This window comes from Hypanus sabinus, chromosome 8 (assembly GCF_030144855.1).
Source record: "Hypanus sabinus isolate sHypSab1 chromosome 8, sHypSab1.hap1, whole genome shotgun sequence".
Taxonomy (NCBI): Eukaryota; Metazoa; Chordata; class Chondrichthyes; order Myliobatiformes; family Dasyatidae; genus Hypanus; species Hypanus sabinus.
In genome coordinates, this window is record NC_082713.1 from 169,413,179 (window position 1) to 169,428,064 (window position 14,886).

Genomic DNA, 14,886 nt, shown 5'->3' on the forward strand with positions numbered 1-14,886 from the left:
TGCTGCTAATATAATGCTAGGTGGCTCCTTCAGGTTGTAGTAGCTGGAGGGGTGGGGTAATAGTGAGGATAAGCTCCCACTAATTATTAAATGCTTCCAACGGCATGCGTCTCACATGGCCTCTGACAACCAAGACCAGCTCCTGGCCTTCACAAGTGGCTTAGCTACTAAACCTGGTGGAATCATTTCTACTGACAGGAGAAGGGGCGAAGGCGGGTTACTGGCGCCGTGGTCGGATGGGCTCATCAGCCATTGTTGGCGGCTCATCTGGAGAAGGAAAACTCTGATCTCAAATCTCCACTACCTTGCAGCCACACCCACTCATGGGAGGGGCTTTCAGAGTATACCCCGAGGAAAAATCCAGAGCTGGATTAAGGCAGTCCTGTGTTGAGCTCAACGCTGACTGGCAACTCCTGTGACGTTGCTGGTGCCAAACTATCGGTCTCTGCTGTTCCTTTGGGTTCAGCAGCTGCGATGAGAGGGGGAGCCTGGGCCTGCATACTGGCTTGTGTCTCACACTGAGAGCTGGGACACAACGCCCATCTCTGACCCTGACCAAGGGAGGGCCTCATACTGGTGCTAGGTGGCAGTGCTGCTACTGCAAGTGTGCTTTTCACTTTGCCTGTGCATACCATGGACTTGTGCGTGTGGCAATAAACCTGACTTTGACTTTGAACATGACATGAGAGGGAACTGGTGGGGTCAAGAGCATCCTGTTGGGCACGTCTACCTAAAGGTGTAAGCACAGCTGTAGCATATCTTCAGCTTGTTAAAGACCAGACTGTTTACTTCCAGTCCCGTGGTTTCCCAGAAGAATACGAGATCTTGATGGGTGTCAACGACTGGTGACCAAATTCGAGCCCACCTTCGATGAGGACCACCCTGTGAGTATGGTATAGACTTCGCTCTCCATTTGTTTAATATTCATATTTAAGATTTATTTACAGTGTGTACATTGAAATGTACAGTGAACTGTGTCGAGTGCGTCAACAACCAACAAAACTTAAGGATATGTTGGGAGCAGCCCGCATGTGTCACCACACATTCCGCCACCAACACAACATGTCCACAGTGGCCAGCAGAACAACATAAGCAACAATACCAAAAAAAAGTCAGCAAAATAAGCCCCTTTTCCAACTCACACACATAGACAAGCCTCCAACCCTAGTAAAAGCTGCCTCCAGGCCTCCAGCCCCAAGGAGGCAGACTCCAGGCCTCCAGCCCCAAGGAGGCAGACTCCAGGCCTCCAGCCCCAAGGAGGCAGACTCCAGGCCTCCAGCCCCAAGGAGGCAGACTCCAGGCCTCCAGCCCCAAGGAGGCAGACTCCAGGCCTCCAGCCCCAAGGAGGCAGACTCCAGGCCTCCAGCCCCAAGGAGGCAGACTCCAGGCCTCCAACTCAAGGAGGCAGACTCCAGGCCTCCAGCCCCAAGGAGGCAGACTCCAGGCCTCCAGCCCCAAGGAGGCAGACTCCAGGCCTCCAGCCCCAAGGAGGCAGACTCCAGGCCTCCAGCTCAAGTCCTTTGCTCTGGAATTTCAGACTCACAGACCCAACTTTCAGCCTCTGACTTCTGGACTCACCAACGTCTTTGGCCTCTTGGGCATACCATTAGAGCAGAGACAAGGGGCAGTGTCTTTGACCAGAAGGTGGTGAATCTGTGGAATTCATTTTCACAGATGCTTGTGGAGGCCAAGCCATTGGGAATACTTAAACCAGAGGTTCTCGATTAGTCAGGGTGTCTAAGGTTGTGGGGAGAAGGCAGGAGAATGGGGTTGAGAGGGATAATAAATCAGATGTAATGGAATGATGGATCGGACTCAATGAGCCAAATGGCCTAACTTTCTCCTGTGCCTGATGGTCCTATAGCTTTCTACCCCTGGTGTGCAGCAGCATCAGTTCATATTAAACCCAAATCTTTTTCCAACTAAGGGATACCGGGATCGGGAGTACAGAGAACGAAGATCTCAGATCGCTAGACTGGCTCTGAGCTATAAACAGTGAGTACATCTTGGTCCATCAGTTTATTGGATAAACACCGGGATTCAATGCGATCTGTTGCTGGAGAGAACTCACAATAATAATAAATCATTAATCATAATAATGTTGACACTTAGAATCAGAATTAGATTTATTATCACTGTCTTGTATTTGTTTGTTTATTTATTGAGATACGGTGTGGAACAGCCCCTCCCAGCCCACGGAGCCCACACTGTCCAGCAATCCCCTGATTTAACCCTTGCCAAATCACAGGACAATTACAATGACCCATTAATTGGACTGTGAGGAAACCGGGATGCCCAGAGGAGACCCACACTTTCACAGGAAGGACATACTAGCTCTTTACAGAGGAATGCCAGAACCACGCTATCCGCTATTCTAACTGTGGCATGTGGCATGCAGTCTGTTGCTTTGAGGCAGCAGTACAATGCAAAGGCATAAAAATCTACACATTAACAAACATCAGTAAATAGTGCAAAAAAAAGAATAATGAAGCTGTGTTCATGGGTTCAAGGGCCATCCTGAAATATGATGGCGGAGGGGAGGAAGCTATTCCTAAATCATTGTGTGCATTTCTTCAGGCTCCAGTACCTCCTCCCCAATGATATGATCAAGAAGAAAGCATGTCCTGGATGATTAAGATCCTTAGGGATGGATGCCACCTTACCGAGAACATAGAACAGTACACAACAGTATAATGTTGTACAGACCTTTTAACCTACTTTAAGATCAATCTAACCCTTCCCTCCCACATAACCTCTATTTTTCTATGTACCTTTCTAAGTTTTTTATTGTCTCTAATGTTTCTGTCTCTACAACCACACACCAACTACTCTCTGTGTAAAAACACTACTGTATCTCTGACATTCGCGCCCCCCCCATACTTTCCTCCAATCACCTTAAAATTATGCCTCCTCATATTAGCCATTTCCACGCTGGGAAAAAGGTCCTCAGCTGTCGACTTGAGCTTGTGTCTTGTGCACCTCTGTGTTACACATGTGGCACTGTCTCTTGAAGATGTCCTTAATGCCTTCAATGATTTATACCACCTGATGAGGTATTAAATTCTGAGCAAGTATTTGTTAATAAGCCAGTCCTAATGAAGGGTCTCAGCCTGAAATGGCAACTGTTCAATAATTTCACTTGACGCTGCCTGACCTGCTGAGTTTCTCCAGCATTTTGTGAGTGTTACTCTGGATCTCCAGCATCTGTAGAATCTCTTTGTTTATAATTATTCTGTTCTCCTTTACACCTGTGTACTGGAAATAACAAACTATCTTCAATCTTGCTGTTTTTTTTCCAAAAGGGGAGAATCTTTGCCAAGGGTGGAATACACAGCGGAGGAGACAGCAATCTGGTAAGTGTCTTTTACAATCTGATGAGTGCAATTCTTTTCGTCAGATATTCGTGTGCAAGGATCTGCCCAGGGTTGGGACTATATTGGCTTATATACCTAGCCCGAGGACCTGCTCAGCCCAGAATCCCAGTCGAGCCACAAGAGGTTCATGTGAGTGCGATGGAGAATATTATGGAATAGAGGGACTTAGGAGTGCCTGCATATAGTGGTAGGTGCATGGAATGTGCTCCCAGGGGTGGTGGTAGAGGCAGATACATTAGGGACATTTAATAAATTCTTAGATAGGCACACAAATGATTGAAAAATGGAGGGCTGTGTGGGAGGGAAGGGTTTGATTGATTTACGGATAGTTTAGGATAGGCCAAAGGGCCTGTACTGTGTTTTATGTTCTACATTCTGTCTACCTCTCATGTCAGTCTTCCCTTCACCCTCTGAAGCTCTAGAGAAAACAGTCCATATTTCTCTGACCTCTCCTTATAGCTGATACTCTCTGATCCAGGCAACAACCTGCTGAACCTCTTTTGCACCCTTTCTAAAGCATCCACATCCTTTCTGTACTGAACTGATTTGCCTGGCCTGGAGGGGAAGGAGCAACAGTTAATAGAGGAAGGAAATGATAAATTCCCTGACAGTGTGTGTACTGGTTATTCCAGGAAGGAGGTCTACACTAAGTTGACCACGTTGTACCCAAGTCATGCCTGTAAGCAGTTTGTGGATGCTTTCCATATGCTTGAGAAGCTCTGTGGATACCGCGCCGACAACATCCCTCAGCTTCAGGACGTCTCCACTTTCTTGCAAGGCAGGTATCAGGCCATACTGCAGTTCCCGAACCGGATGGATCCATCATCCTGACTTTGTTCTCGTACTTTCTAGAGAGGACAGGTTTCCGCTTGAGACCCGTCGCTGGCCTGCTGTCCACCAGGGATTTCCTCGCCAGCCTGGCGTTCAGGGTATTCCAGTGCACACAGTACATTCGGCACCCGGCATCACCGATGCACTCTCCCGAACCGTAAGGAGCTTACTATCTGCGTGTGTGTGTGTGTGTGTATCATTAGGAAATAAGAGACATCGATAATCTTCTAAACAGGGAGAACATTCAGAAATCAGAAGATAGGTGGAAGGGTCAGTAGTGTTGAGGAAGCAGGGTGTCTCTAAAAGAAATTAGACAAATTAGGAGAATACCAGATGAAATATAGTGCAGGGAAATGTCTGGTCATGCACTTTGGTAGAAGGAATAAAGATGTAGGCTATTTTCTAAACAGAGAGCAAATTCAGAAATCAGAGTTGCAAAAGGACTTTGGAATCCTCATGCAGGATTCTCTAAAGGTTAACTTGCAGGTTGAGTCAGTGGTAAGGAAAGCAAATGCAAAATTAGCATTCATTTCAAGTGGACTAGAATATGAAAGCAAGAATATGACGTTGAGGCTTTATAAGGCATTGCTCAGACCTCATTTAGAGAATTGTGAGCAGTTTTGGCCTAAGGAAGGAAGTACCAGCATTGGAGTGGGTCCAAAGGAGGTTCACGACAATGATCCTAGGAATGAAAGGGTTAACATCTGAACATATGAGGAGTGCTTGATGACTCCATACTCTTGGCCTGTACTCACTGGAGTTTATAAGAATGAAGGAGGATCTCAGTGCCATTTACCACACATTGAAAGGTCTCAATAGAGTGGACACGGAGAGGATGTTTCCAATAGCGGGAGAGACTAGAACTAGAGGACACAGCCTCAGAATGCAAGGATATCCCTTTAGAACAGAGAAGAGGAAGAATTCCTTTCATTAGTGGGGTGAATCTTTTAAATTCATAACCACAAATCTCAGAGTTATATATGCTGACATGTATGTACATCAATAATAAATTTATTTTGACCTTTGAACTCCTGACCACAGACCGTTGTGGAGGCCAAGGCATTGGGCATATTTAAGTCAGAGGTTATTAGTCTTTTTGATTAGTAAGGGCATCAGAGGGTATGGGGAGAAGGCAGGTGAATGGGGTTGAGAAGGAAAATCGATCAACCACGATGGACTGTCTGAGCAGACTTAATGGATCAAATGACATAATTCTGCTCCATGTCTTATGATTTTAGGGTTTTGTGAAGAAATGTTTGTGTGTATGCTGACTTAAAAATGATTATAAACATTGTGTTTTTCACCTTTAAAGAGACTGCTGCCATGAATTGTTGGGGCATGTCCCCATGTTGGCTGATAAGGAATTTGCACAGTTCTCCCAGGTAAGTTGCTGCCTCACGCTGACTTTAAATTTTCTCCTTAAAGTTCTTAATCCTGGATATAACTCACAAACAATGTAATTCTACAGAGTGACTTTTCTTTAAAATGACATTTTTACATGCAGTGATGTGAGCTGCTGGATTCCGCAGTCTTTGTCCCAGTTGAGCGAATGCAGTAAACCGTCATTTCAATTCCTGTCACTGTCTGTAAGAAGTTTGTACCTTCTCCCTGTGACCATGTGTGCTTCCTCCCACATTCCAAAGATATACCAGTCAGGGTTATTACATTGTGGGCATGCTATGTTGGTGCCCAAAGCATGGCGTCATACATAGGCTACCCCCAGCAAATTCTTGGACCATGTTAGTTATAGAGCCATAAAAAAGTACAACACAGAAACAAGTCCTTCAGTCCATCTAGTCCATGCTGAATTATTTAAACTGTCTACTCCCACCAACCCGCCCTCCATAGCCCCACCTTCCATGTAGCTATCCAAACTTCGCTTAAATGTTGAAATCAAGCTGGCATGCTCCACTTGCACTGACGGCGTGCTCCACACTCCAAGGACCTTCTGAGTGAATACGTTTTCCCTCATATTTCTCTTAAACTTTTCACATTTCACCTTTAACCCATGACCTTTAGTTCTGGTCTCACCCAGCCACAGTGGAAAAAGCCTGCTTGTATTTACCTTATGTATACCTCTCATAATTTGATGTACTTGGCATGGACTAATCTCAGGGTAGTACATGATTACATATACATACTTGAATAATGAATGTACTTTGAACTATTAACTTTGCAATCACACCAACCTCTTGGTTGTTGAACAGCTGGGGGATCAGTGTAACATTACTCCTTGTGTTATAACTGCTTAGGAACTCGGTCTTGCGTCGCTGGGAGCATCTGATGAAGATATCAAGAAACTATCAACAGTGAGTAATTAAGAGAAAGGGTTAATAACAACTCAAAAACAACCAGATCAGTCACAATCCACTGAATGGTAGATCAGATTCAATGGGCTGAATGCCCTTTCCTGTAAGTTCACACCATGGTCACATTATTAAAACGATTCTAAATCTTCAGGGGAATTGAATAGAAGGTAACTTGAATTAGATGATGAGGCATAGGATCAAGGATCAACTTTATTCAACTCAAACATACATTTACTTGTATTTGGGATTTGATGTGGTGTATTGTTTAGAGTGTGACAAGCAACAAAAAAACAACAATATCCAACAATTATAAAGAATCATATACAATAAAGTGGCCACTGAGTGTATGTTTGTGGTCTTCCTCTTCTGAAGCCCATGCACTTCAAGATTTGCCATGCTGTGCATTCAGAGATGATCTTCTGCACACCACTGTTGTAATGCATGGTTATTTGAGCTCCTGTCACCTTCCTGTCAGCTTGAACTAGAAAGTCATTCTCCTCTGATATTTCTCATTAGCAAGGTATTTTTGTCGGCAAAACTACCACTCACTAGATTAATGTTGTTTTCTGCACCATTCTCTGTAAACTCTAGAGATGGTTGTGCTTGAAAATCCAAAGAATCAATTGTATCTGAGGTACTCAAACCACCCCATCTGGCACCAACACTCATTCCACGGTCAAAGTCACTTAGATCACATTTCTTCCCCATTCTGGTATTTGGTCTGAAAAACAACCTCCTGACCATGTCTGCATGCGTTTATGCATTGAGTTGCTGCCACATGATTGACTTATTAGATATCTGCATTAACGAGCAGGTGTACAGGTGTACCTAATAAAGTGACCACTTAGCGTACATTTACATGTATTAGGAATTTGCTATGGTATGTTGGTCAGGGTGTGACATTCAACAATTATAAAGAATAAAGAATTGTATAAATTAAGCTAGAGGTTAAAGGGTGGATATGGAATAAAACATGCATATTTACTTAAATACCAACATGTATTTACAATGTAAACAGCATTATAAACAGTGGTTTAAACTGTTTGCAGTGCAGTACAGTCATGGGGGTAATAGAGAGAGGGGGTGGGGGCTACAGAACGATAGATCAAGTGGACAGCCGGTGCCTTTTTCCAGGGTAGAAATTGCTAACATGAGAGAGTATAATTTTAAGGTGATTGGAAGAATGTATAGGAGGATGTTAGATATGGTCTTTTTTCACACAGAGAGTGGTGGGTGCATGGAACGTGCTGCCAGGGATAGTGGTAGAGGCAACTACATTAGGGGCATTTAAGAGACTCTTAGATGGGCACATGGATGACAGGAAAATGAAGGGCTATGTAGGAGGGAAGGGTTAGATTGACCTTGGAGTAGGTTAAATGATTGGCATAGCATTGGTCTGATCTCCCCTCAGCCTTTGAAGTGAAAAGATGTGAAGATTGTCCAACCTCTTGCTCCAGCTCATGCACCCTAATCCAGGCAGCATCTGCTGACCCTCTTCTGCACTCTCTCCAAAGCCTCCCAATCCTCCCTGTAATGAGGTGACAGTAACGTGGCTCACCACTCGGTAAGGTCATGGCAAATCCTTTGTCCGGTGTTATGGTGACGCACTGATGTCTTGTGTGTTGTTTCCTCCTGCAGCTTTACTGGTTTACAATTGAGTTTGGCCTCTGTAAGCAGAACGGATCTCTGAAAGCCTATGGAGCTGGTCTTCTCTCGTCCTACGGAGAGTTAATGGTAAGGAGGTGAGGTACGGTGGGAAGGATACACAGTTCGATATGTCCCATGTGTGGCTGTAACAGTTACAGATGAGTCCACTTCAGATGGGAAGTGGAAGGCAATCGCTATAGAGTTATAGAGACAAAGAACACTACAGCACAGATACAGGCCCTTCAGCCCATCTAGTCCATGCCAAAATATTATTCTGCCTGGTCCCATCAACCTGCACCAGGACCATAGCCCTCCCATCCATGTACCTATCCAATTTTCTCTTAAATGTTGAAATCAACCCCACATGCACCACTTACACTGACAGCTCATTCAAACTCTCATCATCCTCTGAGTGAAAATCTCCTCATGTTCCCCTTAAACATTTCACATTAACCCATGACCTCCAGTTGTAGTCCCACACAACCTCAGTGGAAAAAGCCTGCTTGCATTTACCCCATCCTCATAATTTTGTATACTTCGATCAAAACTTCCCTGATTCTCCTACGCTCCAGGGAATAAAATCCCAATCTATTGCACCTTTCCCGATAACACAGGTCCTGCAACATCCTTGTAAATTTTCTCTGCACTCTTTCAATCTTATTGACCTCTTTCCTGTAGGTAAGTGACTGAAAGTGCACACAATACTCCAAATTAGGCCTCACCAACTTCTTATACACCTTCAACAAAACTTCCCATATCCTGTACTCAGTACTTTGATTTATGAAGGCCAATGTGCCAAAAGCTTTTTAACTGTTCTGTGCGAAGCGCAGAAACAAATATCACTGTGATGATTGTACGCTCTAGTATCAATCGTTTGGTGACAGTAAAATTAAAGTAAAGTACTTACCTGTGACACCACTTTCAAGGAGGTATGGACCTATATTCTCAGATCCCTCTGTTCTACCACGCTCATCAGCACCCTATTGTTCACCGTGTCATCCTTTCCCAAAGTGCAGACCTCACACTTGTCTGCATTACATGCTATCTGTGATTTTTCAGCTTATTTTCCCAGCTGGTCCAGATTTGACAGCCTTCCTCACTGTCCGCTATGCCCCCCAGTCCTGGTGTCATCCACAAATTTGCTGATTCAGTTAACTACATTATCATCCAGATCATTGATATAGGTGACAAACAACAAAGGTCCCAATATCAATCCCTGTGGCACTCCACAAGTTACAGACTTCCAGACAGAGAGGAAACCATCAGCTGCCACTCTCTGGCTTCTCCCACAAAGCCAATGTCTAATCCAATTTACTACCTCATCTTGAATGCTGAGCAGCTGAACCTTCTTGTCCAGCCTCCCTTGGGAACCTTGTCAAAGTCCATGCAGACAACATCCAGTGCCTTGCCTTTATTAACTTTCCTGGTAACATCCTGTAAGATTGGTTATATTAAACTTTTCTTGAAGAGTTAGATGGAGCTCAGCAAGGAAACTGGCAATTGGGATTGCTGATCTTGGTAGCAAACTGGACTGCCCTCATCAAAATTGTCTTGCAGTTTTTGGAGGAGACAGTGTGAGCAGTCTCAACACAGTATGCCTTAAGATCATAAGGCATAGGAGCAGAATTAGGCCATTCAGTCCATCGAGTCTGCTCTGCCATTCTATTGTGGCTGACTTATTATCCTTCTCAATCCCATTTTCCTGCCTTCTCCCCATAACCTTTGACACCCTGATAAATCGGGAACCTATCAACCTCCGCTTTAAATATACCAAATGTCTTGGCCTCCACAGTCATTTTTGGCAATGAATTCCACAGATTCAGGACTCTCAGGCCAAATAACTTGTTCCTCCTCTCCATTCTAAATGGACATCCCTCTATTCAGAGGCTGTCCCTGCTGGTCCTAGACTCCTCCCCTATTTTAAACATCTTCTCCACTTCCACTCTGTCTAGGCCTTCCAATATTCAATAGGTTTCAATGAGATCCCCCCCCCCCATTCTTCTAAACTCCAGCGAGTACAGGCCCAGAGCCGTCAAGCACTCCTCATTCATTAACCCTTTCATTCCTGTGATAATTCATGTGAATGTCCTTTCGGCCCTCTCCAATAACAGCACATCTTTTCTTAGATAAGGAGCCCAAAATATTTCGTTGCTCATGACTGAAACCGTCAGCTCTCACAGATTTTGAACCCAGAATTGTTTGAGTCCCAAGGGAAACATGTGTTTGGTCTTCTTGTTGCTGCCACAACCAACGTTTGGCATAAAGATCTACTCCTTAAACCTCCCGTGAGCTCTGTTGTCAATACTTCTCGGTTTCCATCAGTTACGTGCAATCTTCACATGCTGATCTGATTGATGACTGATGAACTTCCTCCTACGTTTCTTCATAACGTTAGGCTTGGTGAGCGATCTTAGGGCATTCATAGTAACTGCAGAGCCTCCAAAGTTTCCAAATTATGCTTCTGTAGACATAGGTACCCCAGAGCACAATGGGGCAATTATGTAATCCTTAAATTCTATTGTACAGCTCATGATATGTAAGATGATAAGAGGCATAGATGGAGTGGAGTGGACAGCCAATGACTTTTTGCCTGGGCAAAAATGGCTAATACAATGGGGCATAATTTTCAGGAGGGTGGAGGATATCAGAGGTAGGCATTTTACACAGTGAAGGTAAGTATGTGGATTGTGCTGCCAGATCTATTATTTACTTGTTTAGAGATATAATGTGGAAGAGGATCTTCTGACCCAAGGAGCTACACCACCCAGCAACCCACTAGTTTAACACTAGCCTAATCAGGGGCAGTATACAGTGACCAGTTAACCTACTAACCAGTGCATCTTCGGGCTGTGGTGGGAAACCGGAACACGTGGTTCACGGGGAGAAGGCACAAACTCTTTACAGATTGAAGTCTGAACTCTGGAACTCCCCGAGCTGTAATAACATCACGTTACCGTGGCGCCCATTAGAGTCATTCCAGGGACTCTTAGATGAAGAGTCATGGATGAGTCATGAGCTCATGGATGAAGGAAAAATGGAGGGCAATGTGGGAGGGGAGGGTTAGATTAATATTAGAGTAGGTTACAAGGTCGGCACGACATTCGTGGGCTGAAGGGCCTGTACTGTGCTGTAGGGTCTGTGATCTAAACTGTTAACATGAAATGTGGCAGCCAATCAGCATAGCGCAGCAATAGCCAGATAGTTCCCTTCTGACAATGAGGTGCTCTCTCACCTCCACCCTCCCAGTGAAGGTACTCCTTCACTGGCGCCCCCACAGGGGGATGCTCCCTCACTACCACACTCCAGCAGTAATGCCTACTCCACAGTGCTTTCCCTCAGTACTCCCAGTGAATCATTCCCTCCGTATCATCCCTCCCACATTATTGCTTCTCCAACAGAGCAGCGCTCCCTCAGTACCATTTATCTCATGGCCCTGTGCACCCTCACAAGTGCTTTCTGCTCCTTCGTCACCGCTCACACTCAGGCAGATGCTTCCCTCAGTACCACACAAACCCTTCATCTGCCCTTCCAGGGTGTGCAAGTTGGGAGGGGGATGGTGGAGGTGGAACCATTTGGGACTGGAATTTCGAAGACCTCCGGCACACCCAGGTGTACATCACGTCTCTCCAGGCAGGCCTTGGCAGTGTCTTGCCTCTTCCAAACATCCACCCTCGGGGAGCCCGAACGGGCGCTGTAACTAATGACCAGTGTCTCTGTGCACAGTACTCACTGTCCGGGAAGCCTCAGTACAAATCCTTCGACCCCGAGGTGACCGCTCTCCAGATCTATCAGGACCAGACCTACCAGCCGGCCTACTTTGTATCGGAGAGTTTCGAAGATGCAAAATCCAAACTCTGGTAAGACCCCCGCTCCCTCACCTCACGTTTGTTCATTCTGCATTGTGTGTGTGGTGTGGGTGATCGTGGTCGTTGTTCACATTTGCTCTTGGCAAATGTTTCTACAGAAGTGGTTTACTGTTACCTTCTTCTGGGCAGTGTCTTTACAAGACAGGTGACACCAGCCATTATTAATACTCTTCAGAGGTTGTCTGCCTGGGGTCAGTGGCCGCACTTCTGATGTGCACCCGCTGTTCATACGACCACCCATCACCTGCTCCCATGGCTTCACTTGACCCTGATGGGATGGGAGGGGGGGCTATGCAGGTGCTACATTTCACCCAAGGGTGACCTGCAGGCTAGCAGAGGGAAAGAGCACCATACCACTCCTTTGGTAGAGACTTATCCCACTCCGCCACACAGATGGTAGATAGAAAGATTTTACATTTCCATAGTGGCTTCATAAATCACACACAATCCTCGCAGCCAATTAAATGCTTCCAAAGTGGTGTCACAGTCAGTAACAGCCAATCAGGACCCACTGAAGATCAGAGACAAGCAGATAGGAGCAGAATTAGGCCACTCGGCCCTGCAAGCACTCCTACCATTCAGTAAGATCATGTACATCTCCTCTTCTGTGCCAGTTTCCCATGGACGTCAGTTCCTGAATCTCTCAAAGAGCTGTCCACCTCCCCTACAGATACCAACAACGATCCGGACCCCAGAGCTCGAGGGGGTAGGAATTCCAGGCAGTCAATCCGCATCTTGCTCCTGCACACCCCAGTTTTAAATGTCTGCCATCTTGTGGAGAGGCACACGGTTCAGAAACAGGCCCTTCGGCCTGACACATGAATGCTGACCCATTTAGGTCTGTCCCATTTGCCTCTGTTTGGCCTTGACCTTCTGAACCTTCTTTAACCATACATCCGTCCAAAAGTCTTGCTGTTGTTAAAGTATCCATGCCAACCACTTTCTCAAGGAGTTTGTTCCATCTATGCACCATGCTCTGGGTGAAAGATTTTCCCTCTCAGATTCTTGTTAAATCTCTCCTCTCTGTAGTTCTTGATTCTCTAACCATGGGAAACAGTCTGCTTTGTCATGATTTAATATACCTCTATAAGATCACTCCCTCAGTCTCCTGTACTACAGTGAAAAAACTCCCAGCTCTCAACCTCTCCCAATAACACAGTCATGGTCCAGTCCGTGATATCTGCGTTCCGGTTCACGGTCCAATCCATGGACTCCGGACTCCGGGTCTTCTGGCTGTCCCTTGCTTCATCTGGGCTTAATCATAGGCATCTGATTCTCGTCTTGAGCCTGGGAATATAAGTGACCTCCTTCCCCCTTCCCCCTGTCAAGTTCTACTCCTGTAGCAAGACTGGAACCTTGCTGTGACTAGATAAGGAACTGTCATTGTTTGGAACTGTCTCTTTGCATCCTTGCCTTTGCTAGGTAGGTCTGGCTGTTTGCTGCTACCTTATATTGAGAACCATCTTGTTGTGTTCAGCTTTCTGCGTATGAGTCCTGGCCCTACGTCCTGTTCACAAAGAGGGGTCCTGGCTCTGTGTTCCATGCTCCTGTCTCCCAGGACCAAGGCTCTGTGTTCCGTGTTCCCGTCTCCCAGGACCGAGGCTCTGTGTTCCACGTCCCCGTCTCCCAGGACCAAGGCTCTGTGTTCCACGTCCCCGTCTCCCAAGACCATGGCTCTGTGTTCCGTGTTCCTGTCACCCAAGACCATGGCTCTGTGTTCCACGTCCCCGTCTCCCAGGACCAAGGCTCTGTGTTCCATGTCCCCATCTCCCAAGACCATGGCTCTGTGTTCCACGTCCCCGTCTCACAGGACCGAGGCTCTGTGTTCCATGTCCCCATCTCCCAAGACCATGGCTCTGTGTTCCACGTCCCCGTCTCCCAGGACCAAGGCTCTGTGTTCCGTGTTCCTGTCACCCAAGAACAAGGCTCTGTGTTCCACGTCCCCATCTCCCAAGACCAAGGCTCTGTGTTCCACGTCCCCGTCTCCCAAGACCAAGGCTCTGTGTTCCACGTCCCCGTCTCCCAAGACCAAGGCTCTGTGTTCCGTGTTCCCGTCTCCCAAGACCGAGGCTCTGTGTTCCGTGTCCCCGTCTCCCAAGACCAAGGCTCTGTGTTCCGTGTTCCTGTCACCCAAGAACAAGGCTCTGTGTTCCACGTCCCCATCTCCCAAGACCAAGGCTCTGTGTTCCACGTCCCCGTCTCCCAAGACCAAGGCTCTGTGTTCCACGTCCCCGTCTCCCAAGACCAAGGCTCTGTGTTCCGTGTTCCCGTCTCCCAAGACCGAGGCTCTGTGTTCCGTGTTCCCGTCTCCCAAGACCAAGGCTCTGTGTTCCGTGTCCCCGTCTCCCAGGACCGAGGCTCTGTGTTCCACGTCCCTGTCTCCCAGGACCGAGGCTCTGTGTTCCATGTCCCCGTCTCCCAAGACCAAGGCTCTGTGTTCCACGTCCCCGTCTCCCAAGACCGAGGCTCTGTGTTCCACGTCCCCGTCTCCCAGGACCGAGGCTCTGTGTTCCACGTCCCCGTCTCCCAGGACTGAGGCTCTGTGTTCCGTGTCCCCGTCTCCCAGGACCGAGGCTCCGTGTTCCACGTCCCTGTCTCCCAAGACCGAGGCTCTGTGTTCCATGTCCCCGTCTCCCAAGACCAAGGCTCTGTGTTCCGTGTCCCCGTCTCCCAAGACCAAGGCTCTGTGTTCCATGTCCCCGTCTCCCAAGACCAAGGCTCTGTGTTCCGTGTCCCCGTCTCCCAAGACCAAGGCTCTGTGTTCCACGTCCCCGTCTCCCAAGACCGAGGCTCTGTGTACCACGTCCCCATCTCCCAGGACCAAGGCTCTGTGTTCCGTGTCCCCGTCTCCCAGGACCA

General features: G+C 46.9%; 2 protein-coding genes and 1 pseudogene across 3 annotated transcripts in view; 1 reads left to right on the forward strand and 2 right to left on the reverse strand.

The window, feature by feature from the left end:
* Positions 1-14,886, reverse strand: part of dram1 (DNA-damage regulated autophagy modulator 1) — a 533,733-nt gene that overhangs the window by 216,366 nt on the left and 302,481 nt on the right. The window lies entirely within an intron of this gene.
* th2 (tyrosine hydroxylase 2) overlaps positions 1-14,886 on the forward strand; it is a 51,630-nt gene that overhangs the window by 2,876 nt on the left and 33,868 nt on the right. Inside the window, exons 3-11 of the mRNA XM_059976621.1 lie at positions 796-884; positions 1,928-1,995; positions 3,303-3,353; positions 4,007-4,152; positions 4,227-4,362; positions 5,518-5,587; positions 6,458-6,514; positions 8,153-8,248; positions 11,885-12,018. Coding sequence (XP_059832604.1) covers positions 796-884; positions 1,928-1,995; positions 3,303-3,353; positions 4,007-4,152; positions 4,227-4,362; positions 5,518-5,587; positions 6,458-6,514; positions 8,153-8,248; positions 11,885-12,018 — 847 coding nt within the window. The remainder of the gene's footprint in view (positions 1-795; positions 885-1,927; positions 1,996-3,302; positions 3,354-4,006; positions 4,153-4,226; positions 4,363-5,517; positions 5,588-6,457; positions 6,515-8,152; positions 8,249-11,884; positions 12,019-14,886) is intronic.
* On the reverse strand, positions 9,643-10,584 carry LOC132397866 (large ribosomal subunit protein eL32-like; annotated as a pseudogene).